Below are 20,751 nucleotides of genomic sequence, written 5' to 3'. Positions count from 1 at the left end.
GGAAGTGGCTGCCCAGGGAGGTGGTGGAGTGACCAAGTTTGGAAGTGTTCAAGAAATGATGGGATGTGGCACTCAGTGCTCTGGTCTAGTTGACCAGGTGGTGTTTGGTCAAAGCTTGGGCTTGATGATCTTGGAGTTCTCTTGCAATCTTAATTATTCTGTGATTCTGTGAATGGGAGTGAAGGGGTAAAGTTTTGTCTTGCGTGTCTTGTGATATGTCAGAGTGTGTTGTAGGAGCAACAGTTTTGGCGTATTGTCCTAGTTTTTGTGTTGTTTGTGTTGTGTGGCACATAGAGTGTTGGGCATGTGTGGTTTCATGTTGGAGCATGTCGTGGGTGCAACATTTTTGGGGGGGGTGCCATATTCTGTGTTATGCACAGGTACTGCGTGAACTTGACTTCATACAGTGCAAAAACTCATTAATTAACACCCAAAAAGGCACAAATGAATGAACTCCAGCACATTTCACCCAAAGCCCCTCAGATCCCCTGGAACTGTGGGAACAGTGATGGTGACATGGCTGTGATGATGTCACCATGGGTACCATGGCTGTGATAATGACATGGACACTACAATCAATGTCTTGGATGTGATTTTATTGCTCTGGTAGAGGAGGACACGACCTTGACCTTCCAATTAACTTCATTGGGGACAGCGGTGGTAATGGGGATGTTCCTCTGTCCCAGCCCCCTAGATTCACCTACAGGAGACATCAAGAGCCCAAGAGGAAAAATTGCTTCCCCCCCCAAAAAAAATCCCCATTTCCTCAAAAAGTTCCCAGTTTCCCCCCAAATTTCCCAATTTTCTCCCAAATTCCCAATTTTAAAAAAATTCCCCAGTATTCCCCCCAGAATTCACAATTTTGCCCCAAATTCTAAAATTATTCCATAAAATCCCCACTTTCCCCCCCAAAATTCTGAATATTCCATGTCCAAATACTCACTTTTCACCCCAAATTCCCAATTTCCCTGAACAAATTCACCATCTTTTCCCAAAATCCCCAATTTTCCTCCCAAAATCACAAATTATCCCCCAAAATCCCCACTTTTTCTCTCTAACTCCCAAATTATCCCCCCAAGTTCCCACTTTTCCTTGAAATTCCCAATTTTCCTCCCCAAAATTCCAACTTACAACCAGCAGTCACTGTCCTCGTTCATCTTGGGAGGGTCCACTCCCATCAACTGGAAGTTGTCCACCCGGAAGGCCCAGCGCCCTGGGACATTGACATTGGAGGTGGCAGTGATGTTGATGATGGCATCTGTTTGGGATCCGGGAATGTTGTAGAAGTTGGTGTCATCACCGCTGTTGAATCCCGCCTGGAAAATTTGGGGGGAATTTGTGGGGACTGACCCCACCCAAGGGGGTGTTGGGACCCCAAAATTATGTTAGGAGGTGAGCACTGACTGTTGGTGGCCCTCAAAAATGTTATGAACCAAATCCATGACCTTCACCATCATGATGAGCCTCTTCAGAAGATGGGTGGGACAACCTCAATCTGCCCCCAAATCACTGTGGGCCAATCTCTGACATTCATCATAACTATCTCTGGACAATGGACTGGACCAACCTCTGACCTTCATCATCCTCCTCCCCAGAAGATAGGATGGGCCAACCTCTGACCTTCATCATCATCTCCAGAAGATGGGACAGGACATCCTAGACTTCCCCTTAAAAATATTTTGGCCCAATCCCTAGTCTTCATCATCACCATCATCATCATCATCATCATCATCATCATCATCATCATCATCATCATCATTGTCATCATCATCTTCAAAAGATGGGATAGGCCCATCCCTAACCTTCATCATCATACCCAGAAGATGGAGTGGGACAACGTTTTCCTCTTCCTCCCCCCCTCCCCACCTACATGTGCTGCAATCCCTCCGAGCCCCGTTTCAGCATCCCCGTCACTCGCCGCTCCTGTGGTCCACTGGATGTCCCAGTAGTTTAGGATGATGAAGAATGTCTTGGAGTCAGTAGTCAGGACAGCCTGGAAGGTGTTGCCCTATGGAAAAGGTCACAGAGGTCAAGGACTGGTCATAGAGGTAAGGATTGGCTGTGGAAGTAAAGGGTGGGTCATGGATACCAAAGATAGGTTGGTCACCAAGGCCACCAAGTGAGTCACAAGAGTCAATGAGTGACTTCCATGCCCCAGCCACAGACTCACCTTTGTGGAGGTGGAGCCGTAGTAGGCCACGTGGTCCCAGGTGGCCACAAAGGCCCAGGTGGCAGTGAAGAGGGTTTCGGGGAAGTACTGGTTGATGTCCCGGCTGATGTCCCCCAGCAGCACCTCATTGGTGGTCTGACGGTAGAAGATATCCCCACCCAGCACGTTGTCGACATCTGCCCAGTAAGGGGCCACGAAGGAGCGCCCATCCACCAGTGGGAAGGGATCGGGGGTGTATTCTCTGACAGGTTCATCAAAGGAGATCACCCCATTGTTGTTCACCTGCAGGTGACACCGGGAAGGGATGGGGACAGGGGTTGGTGGTGCATCATCTTGACTTGGGGTGTGGACATGGACTATACAAGGCCCCCAAGACTCACCACCCACAGGACTTCCCAACACCTACCAACCCCCTAAGGCCCACCACCCACAGGCCTCCCCCCCAAGACCCACCAGCCATAGAAATGCTCTCTCACAGGACCCCCAAATGCCCCTAGAACCCCCCAAAATCCACCAAACACTAAAGCACCCAACACTCCCCAACCCCATCGAGACCCACCCCTCTGGGACCCTCCCCAAACCTGCTACTCATGGGACTCTACAACACTCACCAACACCCCAAGACCTACTACCCACAAGACCTCTTACCACCCATCACCCACAGGACCACCAAGGACCACCCGCCCAACACCCACGAGCCACAGGACCCTCCAAACCCCTCCAAACCCTCCAGTATTCCCCAATCCCCTCAAGACCCACCTGAAGACTTTTCAATGCCCCAAAACAAACTCCTCTATGAACTCAAATGGGGTTGAATTTGGAGAAGGGAGTTTGGGGGTAGGGACACAGACAAGTGAAAAATTAAACAGAAACAGAGGGAAAATTGGGAAAAATGGAGGAAATTCCCCAAAATCTTGAATTTTCAGTGACCTACAAAGAGTGCTTCATGGGTTTTGCCATAGAAGGTGAAGGGAGTGAAGAGGGCGATCCTCTCAGATGTCCCATCATCATGTTTGGGATTCGTCTGGTCCCCCTGGTCTGGTCCGTAGGGATAGAGCAGGGACCCTGTGGCAAAATCAGGATTTGGGAACTCTCCCCTCAAAAAACACCTAACTATATGGATACTGAAGTGAAACATGCCAAATTTGGGGTTTCTGTGTTCTTGAATACCTAAAAATGGGTTTGTCTGCTACGATGTGATCAAGGTGAAACTGGGGTGTTAGGGAATTACCCCATGGAGATTACATAAGGAACATACAGATTTGGGGAGAAATAATGGGAAAATGGTATAATGGGGGTTAGAGAAAGCTTGTTTTAGTGGTTTTTAAGGCAAAACCTGCCAAATTCACCTTTTTCAGATGAGGTGTTGGTGTCCACAACGGATCCTGGAGAAGAAAAGGGGGGAAGGGAGTGGGGAGAAATGAGTCAATCCATCATTCCCCAACAGGGATGAAAATTATAACTATTTTTCAGAATTTACCCAAAATCAGGAGGAGGAAAACACCAGAGGGTAACATCCTCGACCCTAAAAAAATGTGAAAATCAGGGAAAATTTAAAAAAGATAAACCAACAAAAAATCCCCAACCCACAATCCCCCCAAAAAAGTCCCAGAAAGTGATGAGGGTCTGGAGGCAAAACGAAGCAAGAATGAGGGTCTGGAGGCAAAAAATCCCGCTTTGAAACACCATCCAGGCTCTTTTCCCAGGAATGTTTTGTGGGAGGCAGGGGGAATGTGTTATTCTAAACACTTCTTTAACTAAGTGAAGTATTTGGAAAGTTGGTATTTTTATTTTATTATCTTTAATTTATTTTCTAGTATTCATGTAATTTAATTTTGGTGGTTTCTTAATTTAATTTTTTTTAATTTAATATAATTGAACTTTAATTGAAGTTTTCAATTTAATTTTATTTCATTTAATTTTAAATTTTTAGTTCTAATTTAATTGACTATTTATTTGACTTTTTAATTTAAGTTGATTTTTATGTATTTTCTATTCATTTTGATTTTTAATAAATTTTTATTTAATTGAATCTTAAGTGTTTGCCCTTTGTGTGCACAAATTGAGGATTTTTGCCATTTTTGTGCACAAATACATGATGGTTTGCCCTTTTTTTAATGCATAAAATCAGGATGTTTTTATCCTTTTTCATGCATTTTTAAGTAATTTAAAGAGAGAAAGCTTTCTTAATCCATGAAATATAAGGAATTTAAAGAGAGAGGATTCCAGGGAATGACTGAAATCATCATCAGAATAAAAGTTCCCTCACCTGGATTCCGATGAATAGAAGAACCGGGGCCTGAAAATGAGCTCCAACACCTAAAAATGCTGGGGTTTACCTCATCCAGCTCCTTCTTTTATCAAAAAAGCACGGAAATAGGGAATTTGCCAACTTCCCGCCCACCCAAGCTCTCTGAGCTCTCCCAGGATTTTTTAGAAAGGGGTATTTGAGTTCACGGGTTGTGGATTTTTGGCTCCTCCAGATTCTTCCTTTCTTTTTTTTTTCTTAAGCACAGACAAGCCTCTTTATGAATAATTTTGGGGTTCTGGAGACACTTCTGGATCCCTCATCACTTCACAGGGGTTTTTTTTACTCCCAAAATAGTAAATTTCAGGAATTTCAGGATGGGGGATTCTGGGTTTCTTCTCTGCTGAGCAACAACCTCCCCCCTGCCAAAAAAAACAAACCACCAAAAAACAAACCCTCCATGACTTCCCTTAGTTTTGGGGTTATTTCATGGCGTTTACTGCGGAGAGAAGAAAAAACCCTCAATCCCTGCATGTTAGGGCTCTCAAGAAATTCTCCCTTATTTTCTCATTTCTCCTCATTTCCTGCCTTTTTTCAGGGGAACTCCCATCCCCTGATTTAATTTTCCTAAATGAAAAAGTCCTTTTAAAGTTAATTATTTGTTTATTATTTTGAGACTAAAAAATAAATCTTTCTTATGTATTTTGGCTTTTTTTCCAGGATAGGGGGAGAGAGGAGAAAAGCCCTTATGCACTGGAATTCTATTTTTTGGGAAGGAAAAAAACCCTTTAAAAATATCTGTATTTTATGGGTGTTTTTTAAGGAAAAACCTCCTTTTATTCTCTTCACTTTAAGGAAAAGTCCTTCTGTATTTACCTAGAGTTTTAAAAGTATTATCTTAATAACTCTCCTTTTTTTTTTTCTTTTTTTTTAGGGTGGGGGGATGTGGGTTTTTTTGTTTGTTTGTTTGGTTGGTTGGTTTGTTTTGATCTTTTTTAAAAGAAAAACCTATTTTATTTGCTTTTATTTTAAGAAATGTCATTTGTCCAAGTTCAAGATGGGTGGTTTTAAGCTTTTTAAAGCCTTTTTTTGGCCAGGAGCAGGACTCAGACTTCTCCAGAATTCTCAGTTGGGACTTTTCTCATTAGTTTTTGGAAAAAAACCCAGACAGATTTGGGTTCACCCCCCGGAGACACTGGTTTGGGGCTGAGGAGGAGGCAGTGATTCTAAGGAATTGTGCCTGTGTTTCACACCCATTGCAACGACCCCATAGAGTCCCTCATGTGTTGTGAGGTCCCCAAGGGTCTCACATCTATCGCGACATCCGTTGTGGGTCCCATACCCATTGTGACATCACCTGTGGGTCCTCACTTACTCTGGCACTCCTGTGGGTCCCACAGCCATGGCAACATCCCTATAGGTCCCACAAGTGTTGAGACATCCCCATGGGTGACAGGATCCAGCATCCCATTCCCGAATTCTCCAGAATTCTAGGTTCAATTTCACAACCCATTCCACTCTGGCCAGGTGTGGTAAATGGTCAGGGTTTAATGTTCACCCCCTATACCTCCCTCCTTCCTTCCCTCCTAAACATCCCAGGCTAAAGGGGAAACCCATCTCCTCTCTTCCCTCTGTGCTGGCTTCCTGCTGACATCATAACATACCTTCATGAGGTACTAGGGGTTGTTCCACATCAAGGGGGGTGTCCCACATCAAGGAGGGTCCCTGAGCCACTTCCCAGCAAGGGCTGGGGTCTGTGGGGTCTCCCCTGTGTGTAGCTGTTCAGAGCCAGGTGAGGGATATCTGCAAATTAACATGAATACATTGCTGTGTGACTTTGCTGGATTGAGCAAGGCTGGAGTGCAGGTAGCAACTCTGCAAGGGTCTTGCAGGGAGAAGCAGCAGAAAGGTTAATGCTGGGAGTCATCTTGTGCCACTGCTTTAAATCTCTGCTGACAAGCGGGGTGAAAACCAGATTGCTTAAAAATTCTTACTGTTAGTAACTTAGTGTGTTCTGGAGAGGTCTGTTTGGTTTGCATTTGGTGTGTTGCTTTTTTCCTCTCTTATTTAAGGCTTTGGCATAATGCATGGCTTTTGTTTGCACTGTTAATGCTGGGATGAACAGCAAAATTGCACTTCTGCTAGTCAGAAATCATGCTAAATGCTGATTTCAAAGCTTGTTTTCATTAGCATCTTCCTGTCTGGGGACATGAATACTGAAAAGATCATGCTGATTCCAATTAGCGTTAAGTGATAGCTTGTGTTTGCTCTGGATTGGACCAAACTTTAAGCTGAACTAAGAGATTTACATATGTAGTATGTAACATGTAGTTTGAGTTAAAGGAGCTGTTTCCTTCTGAATTTCAGTTTGTTCTTTCTATCTACTATGAAAAGCAGCTTTTTTGGCCTGCTATCCACTGGTGCCCCCGAAAGATACAATCTGGGAAGTCAAGTCTTTCAAGCTCACCCATAACTTTGGATGGATCCCTTGCTGAATATCCAACTTTCAGCCCCTGAAGGAGGGTCAATCAATTGGCACAAATTCTGTCTGCTTAGGAAACCAGTTGTTTAAACACCTGAAATCAGGCATTTGGATTCCCACTAGTTTTAAAATCTTGGCCTTAGAACATGGTGCTATGAATGTTTATTGCTGTATTTGGGCTCATGAGAAAACTGATGTTGTTGTAATTCATACAACTGGAACCAGCAAGAGTTACAGTGGAGAAACACAGAACACAAACTACATAATGGGCCCCCAAGCCAACCACTTGTGATTCTATGTGTCTCCAGGACTAAATAAGTGATGGAATTTCAAAACAAATTCTATGTTTATAGGGAAGGGGGAACATTTAGAGTTAACAAGAGTTTTACTATGCATCCAGGAAGAAATGTTAACTTTCTTTATGACATGGAGAAAATGCCTCTCAATATCTTATGTGAAGTGCTTTGAGATCTCCTGGTACATATTCCTGTCTCTGGTATTTATTTTCTTTATTTTTCCTAATGGTAAAAATGTTTGCAAACTTGAACATCTTTTAGAATTTTATTCTTATCTCACTCCTCTGAGGAAGAAAAATATCACTGATCACATGCAACAAGCAGAGAAAATAGATGGTGGGACCAAGGAAGGACATTCACAATGCCTAATTTAAGCACCTGTGATGGGTAGGCGAGGTAGTGTCTAAACTCCTTCCTTTCCTGCCTTCTGCTTCAGCAGCTGTGACCCTAAACACTAGAGCTGCATTCCTTATTTTTCAGGTTGAGAGAGGGAGTTGACATGTTGACATACCAGCCATATTTTCCTTCTGGAAGCCCTACATCACAGCATTCCAACAGTGTGGTTTCTCTCACCTTCCTCTGAAGCCTGTGGAATGGGCTGTGGGCAGGGCTGTGATGCAGGACTTAGTGAAACACTGGTCTGATCCGATGTGACAGTTCCTGTATTCTGTTTTTTGTTGTGCTAATGATCTCTGTCATCCAGCTGGCAAAAGCATGGCTTGAATGATTGTCTGTAGTGCCCAAGGGCAGCCTTAGTTGGGTGAGGAAAGCGAGCCTGGTATTTTTTAACCAGGGTCTCCAGACTGTGGTGAGGACAGTCTGACCCCATTATGGGTGACATGGCATCTCCAGCATGCTGGAATGCCACCATCAGTCACTGCTGCAGACATCTGCCTGATGACGGACCAAGTCAGGTTACCTGGCTGCTCACTGGGTGTTGCTTATCTCCCTTTGACTCTTTCAGGTAACCTGCTAGGGGTGCCAACAGGTTTTTTAATTAGACTCTGTGCACCCTCGGCAGCCCCAGGGGTGCAGCACAGCTGCCACTCACTGCTCTGCAGCAGCAGAAGAGCAGTGGTGGTTTAGTGTTGCACAGTTATTGCAGGAATATCTATCAGTGCAAGCTTGTAGTGAAAGTGCCAGTGTCTGCTCTCTGCTCTCCAGTGGTTTCTCTGTTTGCTTTTAAATCCCTGTGCTCAAATTTCTTATGCCCCCTAATTAGAAGCAAGAGAAAGAGACACCAGGGAGGTCCCTGGTTGACATTTGAGGTTTATTTGTATTTATCGTTAGTAGCATTAAATCTTTTTGCAATGAGCCTTTGAAAAGAGAAAGTACAAGGAGATATACAAAGAAGCTCATTTACAGCTTTGCAATAAAAATCTTGGCACACACTATTGAATTTGTGATTAAACTGGCTTGTCATACTACAGAAAATTAAAAAGAAAAACAAGGATTAATCTCCTATTTAAAATGGGCTTGTCTGTGACTCTGTTCCATCAAAATTAGCAAATGTTTTATTAGCAAAGGCTCATTTAAAAAAATTCTACCTATAAAATGAGGCAGGTTACATTGTTACTGCTAAAAATATGCTAGAGCTAAAAGCTTGGGTTTTAAAAAAAAATGTAATTTTCATAAAGTTCACTTTCATCCCCTTATTTATGTCAAGAAATTACAATGTTTAATGCCTAAGATAGTTAAAAAAGGAAAGCAATTTCTTTTTATTTTTTTAACTGAAAACTTATAATTTACTTTAAGTTTACTTTAAAATATATTTGATTTTAAAGCTTTTAAGATTTTAAACTACAGCTTTCTTGGCAAAAACAATTCAGAATTGGCCAAGAGATTTCAAAGGTGCAAAAACATCTTAGTCACCACTCAGTCCTATGTTATCTAGAACAGATGGGCTTCATGTTGAAAGACTTAAACTTTGGGCACATCATGTTATGCCAAGAGCTCTATTTTCCAGAACAAATGTGGTTTTACATGCAACCATTTCAGTCCTTTATCTAGTAATAAGAAACACATGAATCACATGTGCAAACTGGTCAAGAAACAAAGCCGGTCTACTAAAAGAACAAAATATTTTAGGATTCAATTTCATCTATTTACCAGGCATTTATTTGTGACTGAATTATATTTGTGTTGGATGCATCTGTGCATCACGGTGTGAATCAATAATCTGCCAAGACAACATCTGCCTTATGCTGTGAAAAGTTGACCAGCACTACATTAGAAAGGAATTTTATTTGTTGACATCAGTTTCCAGCTACAATCGACACTAAAAAGCTCAAATTACACAACTAACTTGTTCTTAGGAACTATTTATTTTGATCAAACTGTAGCTTCTTTTTGTGATGACATTGAACACTGCACAACACACTCAGGCTTTCTTCAACTCAGGAAAGCCTGGGAGCAGCCAGGTAGAGTAGATTTTATTTAAAAAATCACATCAACCATTGATCATTTAATATTCACAGTGTGCTAAAAATAACATTTTTGGCAACACTAACATTTTTTTTAATTCTAAGAAGCAATGAGATCAGGTTGAAAAAAGCTTCCCACTGAAAAATTTTTGTGGGACAGAACTGCAATGTTCTCCATGAAAAAGATGAAGAAGGTAACATATCCTCTTTCCTCTTTTTTTCTTTTTCCTTCCTCGCAGGTAGTCAGATCTACTAAACTGTGACTCTCACAACCTTCTTGTTGCTGCTTTATGCATTGTTTATGCTAATGGTTCACCTCTCACATTTAGCCTGTCAGAACTGAGTTGTAGTTTTACCTGTGTACAATTAATAGGGACAAGCTGATTCACACTTCTTTTGAGGGAAGGGCTTTATGTAGTGGCCATTGTACCTGGCCACTAATATCTCTAGTTAAATCAACCCTGATATTCAATAGCTCAAGATTTAGGAAGCCAGCTTTCACAAGATTTGTGCAGATGGTCTGCAGGATTTAGTAAACATTCTTAGTTGATCTTGTTGAGTGTGTGGTTTTGGCCTTGAACTTTTTTCTGACTGTCTGGCACTAACACAAATGTTCTAATTAAAACTGGTATAGAAAACTTCTTGAGAAGTGGAGAAATTTCTCAGTTCTCTTTATGTAGCTCATAAAAATGAGGAGAGAAGGCAAAAATAGGCTTAAAACTTTGTGCTGTCTTGAGTGACAAGAACACCTATGAAAATGATTACATGCCACCTTATGTCTCCATGAGGGATGTAAGAAAGCAGTCACTGTCTATCGTGCAGTGGCAGGAACTCAGTTACAAAAGCATACATGGCTTTGTCCTCTATGAAATATTAAAGACCAGCTCTAATTTTAACATCAACACGACAGATATCTCATGTATCATTTATAATATATCCTTTTACATCTGGTGTCATCCTTTACTCGTACTGACAGATTCCCGTGTTCAACACAGTCAACTTTGACTTATGACATGGTAAAATGCTTCCAGAAGGGTGCTGCTGTTTTCTTCCCTCAAAATAGGCTCTGCCTTCCCCAGGTGATTGTTGTCATCTTCTTCTGAAATTCCTTGAAAGTTCAGGTGCCTGAGAACTCCTGGGGTCAGCAAACTCTCAGAGTGAGTTTCTCTATTGACAGAAGTGGTCTGCCTGTGTATGGCAAAGCCAAAGGGAGCAAAGGTGAATCAAAGATGCAAATGGCACTCTCACTGAGGCATTAAAATTCTGGGAAAATTTTAAAAACACATGGTTGAAAACTTCTCTGCCACTCAAGAGTGTTAAATAAAACAAAAAATAATGTAATTCTTGTACTACACTGGACTGGGGTGGATCTTGCTTTCTAACAGTCTGTATCAGGCTATGTTTCAGATCTGGAACCAAAACAGCACAGAAAACATACTGGTGACCTACTGTTGCTGAACACTGTTTGTACAGCATCACCACCTTCTTTCCTTCTCTTTACTCTCTCAATGAGCAGCTGGAGTGTGGCAACATGATGGGATTTGGCACAGCTGGGAAAACCAGCCCAAAGTGAGCAAAACTGTATTTCCTGTTATTTCCATATGATATCATATTCCATATCAAACAGTATCATGCTCAGCACTGAAACTGCAGGAAGCGGAAAAGAGTTTTTTCCAAAGTGGGCACTGCTTGAAGACTGACTGGGCATCAGTTTGCTGGTGGGAGGTCATAGGTTATTGCCTTTGCATCAGTTTTCTTTTTCCTCTTTTATCTCCCCTTCATTTATTAGATGGTTTTTATGCGTGAAGCTATGAGCTTTTCTCGCTTTTGCCCTTGTGATTCTCTTCCCCATTCCTCTGGCAGAGACTGAGTAAGCAACTGGGATGGGGGCTTAGTTGCTGCCTGGGGTCAACTCAGTATAGTCCCCAATAGGCTATTTAAACTACAAGGGACTGACTTACCCTAAAGCTGAAACAAAACTGAAAAAGACCTTCTTTCATTAAAAAGGCTTGGAAAAAAAAGTCCAATAGAGGAATACTGGAGTGAGTACAGAAACATTTTTCAGCTGTGCCTGATGTTGGTAGTCTTGTCAAGAATCTTTGGAATCTGCCTTCTGTAGTACTGGGCATCAGAATTATGGCCTGATTGTAGCAGCACTATTTCAGCTGCTAATCTTGACAGGCAATAAAATCAGGCACTTTTCTATAGTTATTGACCATCTATAGGCAGAATAGTACTGTCTGACAATCTGTGTTTTGAAGAACTATGGATATGGCTCAAGCCAAGCCAAGATTACACTGACCAGAAGTAACACAAGAGTATATATATATATATATATTAGCATGAACTGTAGAGGCAAAAGAGTAGATCTGCACAGCAGAACATTTAGGGCTGAAATTCACATTACACAGAGTCAGGGTATTTTATTTAGATAAACCCTAAGTGGTCCTCTGGACTGAAAGGCTGTAGGAGGTGAAGCATATTAGGAGACCCTGTGGATGGTCGGTTTTGGTTAAGGTGTTTCCAGAATAAAACTCAGAGTCACGCTCTGAAAGAGCTCCATGAAATGAGTGAGTCATACATGGATATGACTGGGAAATTCACTCTCCAGACATACTCTTGAGCTCAGATGAAGTGGTAATACACTTGTATTATCCATTTATAGATATGCAGTTTCGGAAATTATGTTGGTCTTTCTTGAAGCCACAACTAATACTGAACCCTTTCATTAAATTGTGAATTAAGGCTTACAAAAGGCTTATTTATCCCTGTTATTGTTTTTTTGTGTCCCTGATGAGGAAAGGGATGTTGGAGGTCAATGAACTGATCCTCCGTCTGGACAAGAGTGCTATAGAAGTGGGGCAGAAAACAGCGGTTTTAACCAAAATTACATGGTGACTGAAGGAGCTAAGCCTCCTTGGATCTGCTGTCCGGATGTTTGGCCGGTTCACTGAGCTCCTATGATGTGGCAGATCCACTAATCAGAGTGAAGGACTGTATGGAAAACAGGCATTCCCAGTGCTTGCCTGAAGGCTCCTGGTACAGACTGGCACAGGCTGACCAGCAGCTCTGTTCCCATGATGACTGTGGACTGCATTAACTAGGTTCTCTGACTAACTTTAATTTGGAGTTAAGAGAAATCTGAAGTTGGATGTGATTTCTAGGTGATCCAGCTGGACACTTCTCTTAAGCAAACAGAAGGATCCACCTGGGCATGCCCAACTTAGAGTCACTAAGCCTTACTTTAGTGAGATGAAATATTTGTCATCACTGGGAGACTTAGCTGGGAACTGCTGGCAGAACATGTCTGAGGTTAATATCTCAAAAACCCAAGAAAGTGCACAGGAATTTCTATTTTCTCCATCCCCCCCCCCCCCCCATTTACTTGTGTGGAATGTCTGAGAGACAGTGATGCCTTCTTGACTTCTTCTCTATTAAATCTATTTATTTCCAGATGATGAGAAGTAACGCTGGAGAGGGCCCTGTCCCAGAGCTCTCTGATTGTCACAGGCCAGATGTAAGGGAATTCAGTCCTCAAGATCCTCTTATTAGGACACTAACATAAAGATGACAACAGCTCTTTTGGTCAGTAAAACAATGTTTTCAATACAATTTGGACCAGAGAAATGATTTTGTCATGTCTGTGCAAGAAGAGGCAGATTTTGACCATGAGTATGCAACGTGAAAAGGCAACTAGAGGCAATTCCAGAGTCTGTGGAAGTGACACTAGACTGTGTAAATGTAGGTGTCCATCTAGGATTGGCAGACACCTCAGGGGACCTACAGAAATCACAGTCCTCCAACGTTCAACTGCTGCAGGGTGGGATATCCCACTCTACTGGGATGGCAGTAGGGCCTTGCACAGCTGTGCTGTGCTCCCTGTGCACACCCACAGACAGTCTCAGCACCTGCTGATGTTTGCATATTTTCAGTGTGACTTGTCTAATAAGTATTAATTATTTCTGTGTATTGTTCTTTTAATAGTTACCACAGACTTTTTCCATTTTACACATGGAAGAGGAGGTTAATGATCTGGAATCTCACAAGCACTGTATCATAATTATGTCAGTCATTAAACCTCTAATGATGTGTTTGAAATATAGAAGAGACAAAAACCTGTCTCGCTCTTCACTCATGCTCCAAGCTGCCCTGTACATTTTCATATTTGCTGAACTCAGTAGGCCAAGGATGTTAAACTTCACTTAGAAATGAGGCTGGCAGACCAGTGGTGTGTTTCATATAATATCCCACCCCTGAAATTAGCCACCTTTGGAGGGAGAAATACTGTGATATCTAAAGAGTGGCCTGGCTGGCAAGCAAGGACATTCTGGCTCCATTCTTCCCAGTCGGTGGTTAGTTTTATACCTGTGGACATGCCACTTCAGCCTTTTTTGTCTCTATTTCTTTTGTCATGTACCTTCCTTGATTACTGAAGTCAAATGAATTTCATCACAAAAGCTGTATGATGGGGACAATGAGACCCAGGCTTGCTGTAACTGTATAGAAAAACCCTGCTAAGCCACAGAGGCCACTATCTATTGACCACTTGGAGCGTTTCTAGTAGGGCAAAACTGTTGTGGTGTGGGCATCTGTGGATATATTTTTCATTTTATCTTCATTATAAGACTACTACAGACATATGTAAGTTTTGCCTGAATTTTATGTCCAATGGCAGTTCAAATTACTTCTTCCACCACAGAAATTGAAAGCTACTGAGGAAACAGCAGGGCGGTTTTGACATTTTTGTCAGTCAGCTAAATATTTCAGGCTCACCATAAATTTTAATTTTGAAACATCGGTTTAAGAAAACCAAAACTCAAGTAATACACATCAGAAATATAAAGAGAAAAATCTTGGAAACTTGTATTGTTTGACAACATATGGGATGATGCTTAGCTGGAAAAAAATTATGATCTGATATTTAAAAAAATCAGCGTTTCTCATTTATTTTTAAGATTGTGATTTTTTTTTCTTTATTAATTTCGTACTGAAAATTCTTTTAAAATGAGAACCTTTCCCCTCCCCTCTTGTCCCACAATTCCTCAGAGAAAACTCCCGGTATTTCTATTTCTGTACTTGCCCATTAATTCCATAGTGAAAGTTCACCCTTTCTGAGGAAAGGGCAGGTTTTGCATTGTAGTTTAACACATATCTTTTTCCCCAGCCCTTTGTCTTTTGCTGACCTGGAAAAACTGTATACAATCTGCTTGTATTGAGACAAACTGGTGTCTCTACCTCGTGAAGTTTCTTTGGACCATTGCAGGGCCACAGCGTCAGCCAGGGACCTCCCTCAGCTGGGGAGGCAAAGGCAGAGGGGATGGATCCTTTGGAGGACTTGGGAGAGAGAGAGAGAGCCTTACAAAGTACAGTAGGAAAACAAAACAGCTGAAAATGTCCTGGTAATTTCTTTTCTCTGATTGAAAGAAAAACACACCTTTTTGCAAGTGCTGATAACTAAAAAAATCAAAATCCCATAAAACGGAATTAAACGTGGTTGAAACACTGGGAGGGTGATAGACATCAAAATCCTTATCATAAACCGTATCTCCCTCACATAAGCCATATTTTTGTATATGAAAAACCAAAATACTTCTTAAACGATAGTGATGAAATCTACTGATCTAAATTAACATTATACTAAATATTTTATTTAGTATAAATATTATTCATAATATTATTTAAATAAATATTCAATTCTTAAACAATTTTAAGCACAAGTTTCTTTTATGAGTGTGCTTGCTTGACATTCTGACCCATATAATTAAAAAATCATTCTTGTACTAGAAAAACCCCCATATTTATCATCCAGAATAACTTTATTATTAGCCATTGTTGGAAAGTTAAAACTGATCAGAAGTTTCTGAAAACCTTTGGGATAAAACATCAAAGTACACTTATGTGAAGGGGGAGGCTAAAAAAAGGATTTTTCAGAGGAATTTATAAAGGAAAATCTAAAGAACCAAATGCAAGCAATAAGCAACAGGGGTGAAACATTGAAAATTATTATGTTAAAAGATTCCATGATAACAAGACAACTTGTAATATTACAAATATATTTTAAGTGGCTTCCCAGTATTTCCACTAGTTGTAGATATCATAAGTAAAAAATAAAAAAAAAGCCAAAAATAAAGAAAATTATTTTGAAGGGTAATTTTTTTTTAATGTTACAGATTATTTTATGTAAAATTTTAATTGACTGTCTTGATTTTTTGAATGTTATGTCACAGTCTATTGTTGTTTTTTCTTGGGAAAACATAATTTTAAGACAAACCCTCAAAACTGAGTCTGTCAGAAAAACTTAGTAACTTTCCCATTTCATTCCTTTCTCAAACCATTACACACTCTGTAAAAAAAAAAAAGCTTGGAGAAAATTAGCATAACAGTCTTCATCCATGTTTATTTATTGGTTTTTACGAAGAGTTCCATGACCTAATTTCTGTGCACTTAAATATTTGCTGACTGCTGGTATTAAAGAAAAAACATGAGCATTTGCTAATTTGGGGGTTTATTGTCAGGTATTCTTAGTGTTTAATTTTGACAATGTTAATCTGGAAGTTAAGTAGCAGAGGCATAATGGTGGTATAGTGAGACCAGATAAATACACTAACTAATACTTGAATAATCCTCTGACAAATTTTATTATGTTTGGGGTTGGTTAGTTTTCCAGTGGTTTTTTTCCATTTATATAAATTATTTAGGAAATGCATTTGAGTGAGGAGAAAAGTAAAATGATCTGCTGTGAAATGGCAACCTTTGCTTTGGTGCAAATCCCATCAGAGATGGTCAGAGATGTAGTCTCAGCTCTTGTTTCGCCTGTCTTGGGATTCTTGTATAATTTTGAAAGATTATTTTCCATTTTCCTTCAGTAATCATTCTGTAGCAAGCACATGTCACTGCATCGGCATTGGTATTTATGCTGCATCTAAATCTGTATAAATACAATGTTAAATCTTATCTTCTTTATCTGGGTAACAGTGATGTAATCTTGCTACTTAAATTTCACTGGACAGAAACATCCTTCCCTTGAGTTGTTCCCTGAATAGTGTAATTGACAAAAGTGGGTCCTTTTGTAAAGTAATTGGGCAAAAATCTGCAGCTTTCAGCGCATAATGAACGGTTCATTCCTTGAATGGGATGTGCTCTGTGCTTTTGAAATTTTAGATTACAAGCATTTAACCAATACTATGACAATGAGCAGTGTGTTGCTATTCCTCTTAATTTTTATATTTTTGATATTTTTATTATTTGTACACTTTTCTGTTACATCTGGCGCTGCCCCACCACCTATTAATGATGGCAGTAACAGGACTTGGTCTCACCTCCTCACTTTTCTCCCAAAAGTATATATGTATAAATATATACATAAAAAGAGGATGAGAACAACTCCTCACTTTGCAAGCTTGCTCCTTCCTGCCTGCCCTCCTGGAGCCATATTTCTTCTACCCCTAAGAAGTCTTTTTTGTCTGACAACTTTTGTTTTCCTTTATTTTCTCTTCAATATTTCTAGCTAGTCCTCTAAGACAATTTCATCTGTATTTGTCTCCTCCTTCTGCTTCTGTAAGTGTAGTTATGATTCAAAATTATAATTAAAAAAAAACCAAACCAACAAACTAGACTATGTTTTTCCAAGCACTAAAGGAGTCCTCAGGATTTTTAAGTACTTTCATGAAGAGTATTGTAGCTGATTTGACAGCACAACTGGAACTATGGCATGGCTTGATCAGAAAGCAAAAAATGTAGGATCTTCTAGAAATACTAGAGTGGTGTTTCTTCCCCAAGATTTCTTATTTCTTTCAGAAATTAGTAGGATATACTTTGCAGAGGGAAGACACTCCTGAAATTTCTGGTAACTCCATTTTTTATGAGTAGTGGGTGTTTTAGACCTGGTAGAGGAAAATCTGCTGCTTTTCTCAAAGACATTCTTCTCTTGGCCTGTGAAATTACAAGGAATTCAACTCCTTGAGGACATGGATATGCAAGTTGCAATTAATACTTTTTGATGAGTGAGGATTGGTTTAATTTGATGCTTATAAAAAAATGTCTGAGCTTTCAATAATATGTTAACCCTCATTTTTCTTTTGGTGTATAACTGCCTCTGAAGTTTATTAGTAAAACTCTAATTGCAAATATTTGGCAATGGGCAATTTTCATTGTATAAGTTAATTACTTCACTGTGTTATTTACACTCATTAATGAGATATTTCTAAAACTAATTAGATGTATTTGCTTAGTTGCAAAAATCTTTCAAAGGCAATTCTAATTCCGTGTTCACTGCTTTAACTCTGTCATCCAGCATGAAAGAGAAGCCAAATCCTCCATTTCTGTGACCTTTAATTCAGACAGAACTATTTCCATTTTCTGTTCCACACATTGGTTGAGTTACTGAGCTTCAGGTAACTTGTTTGAACTTACATTTGGCATCAATAAAGAGGTTTCTACTAAAGGAACTTGGAAAAAGAAGAGCACATTCAGTTGTTTTTCGCCATTGACTGTGAAGAAAACCCCAATAAAGCTAGTAACGCTCTGTGTGAAGCAGGTGTTTTATGTCTTTGAGGATCAGAACTGAGAAACCACATGATGTTCCCACAACAGTATTGGCTCATATTGACCCAAAACAGAAACCAGGAGAAGAAACAATACCCTGTATTTGATGTGTGTTGAAATGAGTGTCTGGTGAGCTCTGGATCACAGCTGGGATCTGAACCCACTGTTCCACAGGGCAGAGAAGCTCTGGTGTCACACAGCAGGGAAAGGAGAAGGAAATGTCCCTTCTGGAAGTGAGCAAGGAAGAGAGAAAGACAGAATTCCTATGCACAGATGGCAGCTTTCAAATGCAGCCTGGTCTGGTTTCAGAGAGCAGAAAGAACGACCTCTAATGCACTGTGTAAGTATCCTAATTGACTTCCATTCCTAAACTAAGATTGTGTCATTTCTCATATATTTTTCCTTGTAGAAAAGCATTTTTCCGCTCAGTCTCATCAGCAGAAGACTAATTACTTTCCGTACTTTCAGATTTTGGTGGCAGGTCCAGTCTAAATATTAGGTTTTCTTCTTAGATTTAATAATTTCACATGCTTTTGATACCAAGGTCATTTTGCTACATATTTAATTACAGGACCTCTTAGAGGGCTATTTGCATTTAATTCTGTGGTTAGTGTTTATTCTTCTCTGTTTTATGCCAGACTTACAATACAACATTTATACTGCCTAGAATTTAACTAAATAATTTACCTGATAAGCCTCCCTCTCTCCTTTTATGCCTTTGTTTTCAACTAAGCTAGTAAAATCTAGTGACACTGACAACAGGCTCAGCAAAACTGAAATACTCTGAAAGTTGTATCAGTGCTCCAAGATGGGTGTGACAGATAACACGTCTTCTCTGTGGTGTCTGATGAATGGCAATGCATTACTGATGCTCCATAAAGTTTAACTGTTTGCAGAGAAAGTGTTAACCTTAACCATCAGTACAGAAATGAGTTCTAGGCTTGAATCATTCATATCCTTTAAAAAAGCTTATGGAATATGATCTGGACTTACTGACCCTTGGACTTCAGCTGGCAGGGTCAGTCTTACATTGCTACATTCCTTGGGCCTCTCAAAGTCTTGCAGCCTTGGTCAAAAGAGGAGCTGTGTCACACTGGGCTGCTCCAGCAGGAAACAGAAAGTCAGAGACACAGTGAAGAGGAAATACAGGGAAATACCTCAATCCATATAAAAGCAAAAAAAGCCAAAAAAAAAATCAAAAAAACCAAACCAAAACAAACAAAAAAAAACCACAAAAGCCAACAACAACAAAACCCCCCAAAACCAAACCAAACCAAAAACCCAAACAACAAACAAACAACAAACCACCAAACACCAAAACCCAAAAAAATCGGTACCTTTTCTTTTTTTTTTCCTCCTCATTGTTTAAATAGTGAGATTCATAACAGCTTATTGTCTGTTCTCCCTTTGATACAAAGGCTGATGCAGTTTTTGTTTATCAGGCAAGGCTATTTTAAACTACTTTCATGACAAACTCTATTTTTTCCTTCAGTCATTTGCTGCAGGGCAGCTTCCAGACTTTGAGAGAACAGCAGAAGAGGACACTTGAGTAAAATTCTGAGTGCGGGTTCAGCCTTTTCATAGCAATCTTTCCTGTCTGACTCTTGCTTCCAGCTCTCTGCTGGCTCATCCTGCTGAAAATGTATTTTGGGCCTCATTGTCCAGTGGAAAGGACAGTTTATGTGAAAAATCGGTGCACTGGAGGACTGCGAGGGCAAGAACATTTGTTTCAAAGGGATTTCCCACTCTGGTTGATGTTCAGCTTCCCTCTCAAAGGACTTTGCAGTTTCTGTCTGTGAACATCAGAAGAAAAACACTTCCAGGAGAACTGGGGAGAAAGGAAATCTGGGCACCAACAATCAATCACTTGTTTTCACAAGGCTGCAAAGGGAACTGGCATCTGCATAAGCACTTTGCAGTAAATAGCTGCCTCATTTTACATTGAAAGTCAGCAAACATTGTGGCACATAGAACTGTGAACAACAGAGGGAAACAACAAAAATAATAATTACTTACCCAGACAGAAAACACCCAATTGGTTGAATTGCCAAGTGGTCAAAGTGTTTGTATTGGGGGAAAACAGAGAGTTTTACATCCTTCAGCCGATTTAGAATATATGTTAAGAATATGTTTGAAAAGGAAAGAAGGAGACTGATGAAATCTACCCCTGAGCTGGGCAGCTTTACCAGTGTGGGCATTTTTTCCATGTTAGAACTGGGGCAGAAGCTGTTGAGTGGATGGGGTTATAACTGCTGCTTTTCACTAACTTCGGCGGGAAAATTCTCTAAAACATTGGTTCCACAGGGTGCAAATGCTGAGTCAATGAAATGCACTTAACGCCTTGAAGAAATATTATTCACTGATTTAGAAAAGGAAACAGGAAATTAACCTCATATTCTAATCATTAAACCATTGAAGTTGGGTAGAAAAGAGTTTGCTCCTGACCCTCAATTCATATGTTTATTTTTTTCTTAATTATTTTAAGCGTTAGCAATGGCTTGTGGCGTAAAATGCATTGTGCAGAGTCGTGTGATGAGATAATACAGCAGGGTGGTGTAGTCCCATCAAGACTGATGACATCATGGCAA

General features: G+C 40.3%; 1 protein-coding gene and 1 long non-coding RNA gene across 4 annotated transcripts; one reads left to right on the top strand and one right to left on the bottom strand.

Annotated features, from left to right (window-relative positions):
* Window positions 1-575: 575 nt before the first annotated feature.
* LOC113989385 (sushi, nidogen and EGF-like domain-containing protein 1) lies at window positions 576-6,191 on the bottom strand. 3 transcript variants are annotated; one of them, XM_039383817.1, is made up of 8 exons: window positions 6,083-6,191; window positions 3,651-3,695; window positions 3,520-3,555; window positions 3,105-3,235; window positions 2,171-2,452; window positions 1,871-2,008; window positions 1,132-1,316; window positions 576-700 (listed from the first exon to the last, which is right to left on the bottom strand). In XM_039383817.1, exons 1-8 carry the CDS (start codon window positions 6,129-6,131, stop codon window positions 697-699), a joined length of 870 nt encoding a protein of 289 aa, XP_039239751.1. In that variant the 5' UTR covers window positions 6,132-6,191; the 3' UTR covers window positions 576-696. The 3 variants fall into 3 exon arrangements, with proteins under 3 accessions (XP_039239751.1, XP_039239750.1, XP_027579683.1); XM_039383816.1 differs by lacking the exon at window positions 6,083-6,191 and adding an exon at window positions 5,794-5,845; XM_027723882.2 differs by lacking the exon at window positions 6,083-6,191 and adding an exon at window positions 4,440-4,526.
* Window positions 5,961-19,873, top strand: LOC113989386. The gene is made up of 3 exons (XR_003541247.2): window positions 5,961-6,210; window positions 18,338-18,503; window positions 19,656-19,873. It is a non-coding gene; the product is annotated as an uncharacterized LOC113989386 (long non-coding RNA).
* Window positions 19,874-20,751: the final 878 nt, after the last annotated feature.

Source organism: Pipra filicauda, unplaced genomic scaffold, assembly GCF_003945595.2.
Source record: "Pipra filicauda isolate LSUMZ 115617 unplaced genomic scaffold, ASM394559v2 scaffold326_size819446_pilon, whole genome shotgun sequence".
Lineage (NCBI taxonomy): Eukaryota > Metazoa > Chordata > Aves > Passeriformes > Pipridae > Pipra > Pipra filicauda.
The sequence above is the reverse complement of the archived record's forward strand: the minus strand, read 5'-3'. Positions and strand labels throughout refer to the sequence as shown.

Excerpts from the sequence above, each read along its gene's own strand:
- LOC113989385 (XM_039383817.1), bottom strand. The coding sequence starts at position 6,131 with ATGTGGGACACCCCCCTTGATGTGGAACAACCCCTAGTACCTCATGAA. Across the intron at positions 3,236-3,519 it reads CAACACCTCATCTGAAAAAG|GGTCCCTGCTCTATCCCTAC; the intron begins GTGAATTTGGCA and ends ATTTTGCCACAG. Across the intron at positions 2,453-3,104 it reads AAACCCATGAAGCACTCTTT|GTGAACAACAATGGGGTGAT; the intron begins GTAGGTCACTGA and ends TGTCACCTGCAG.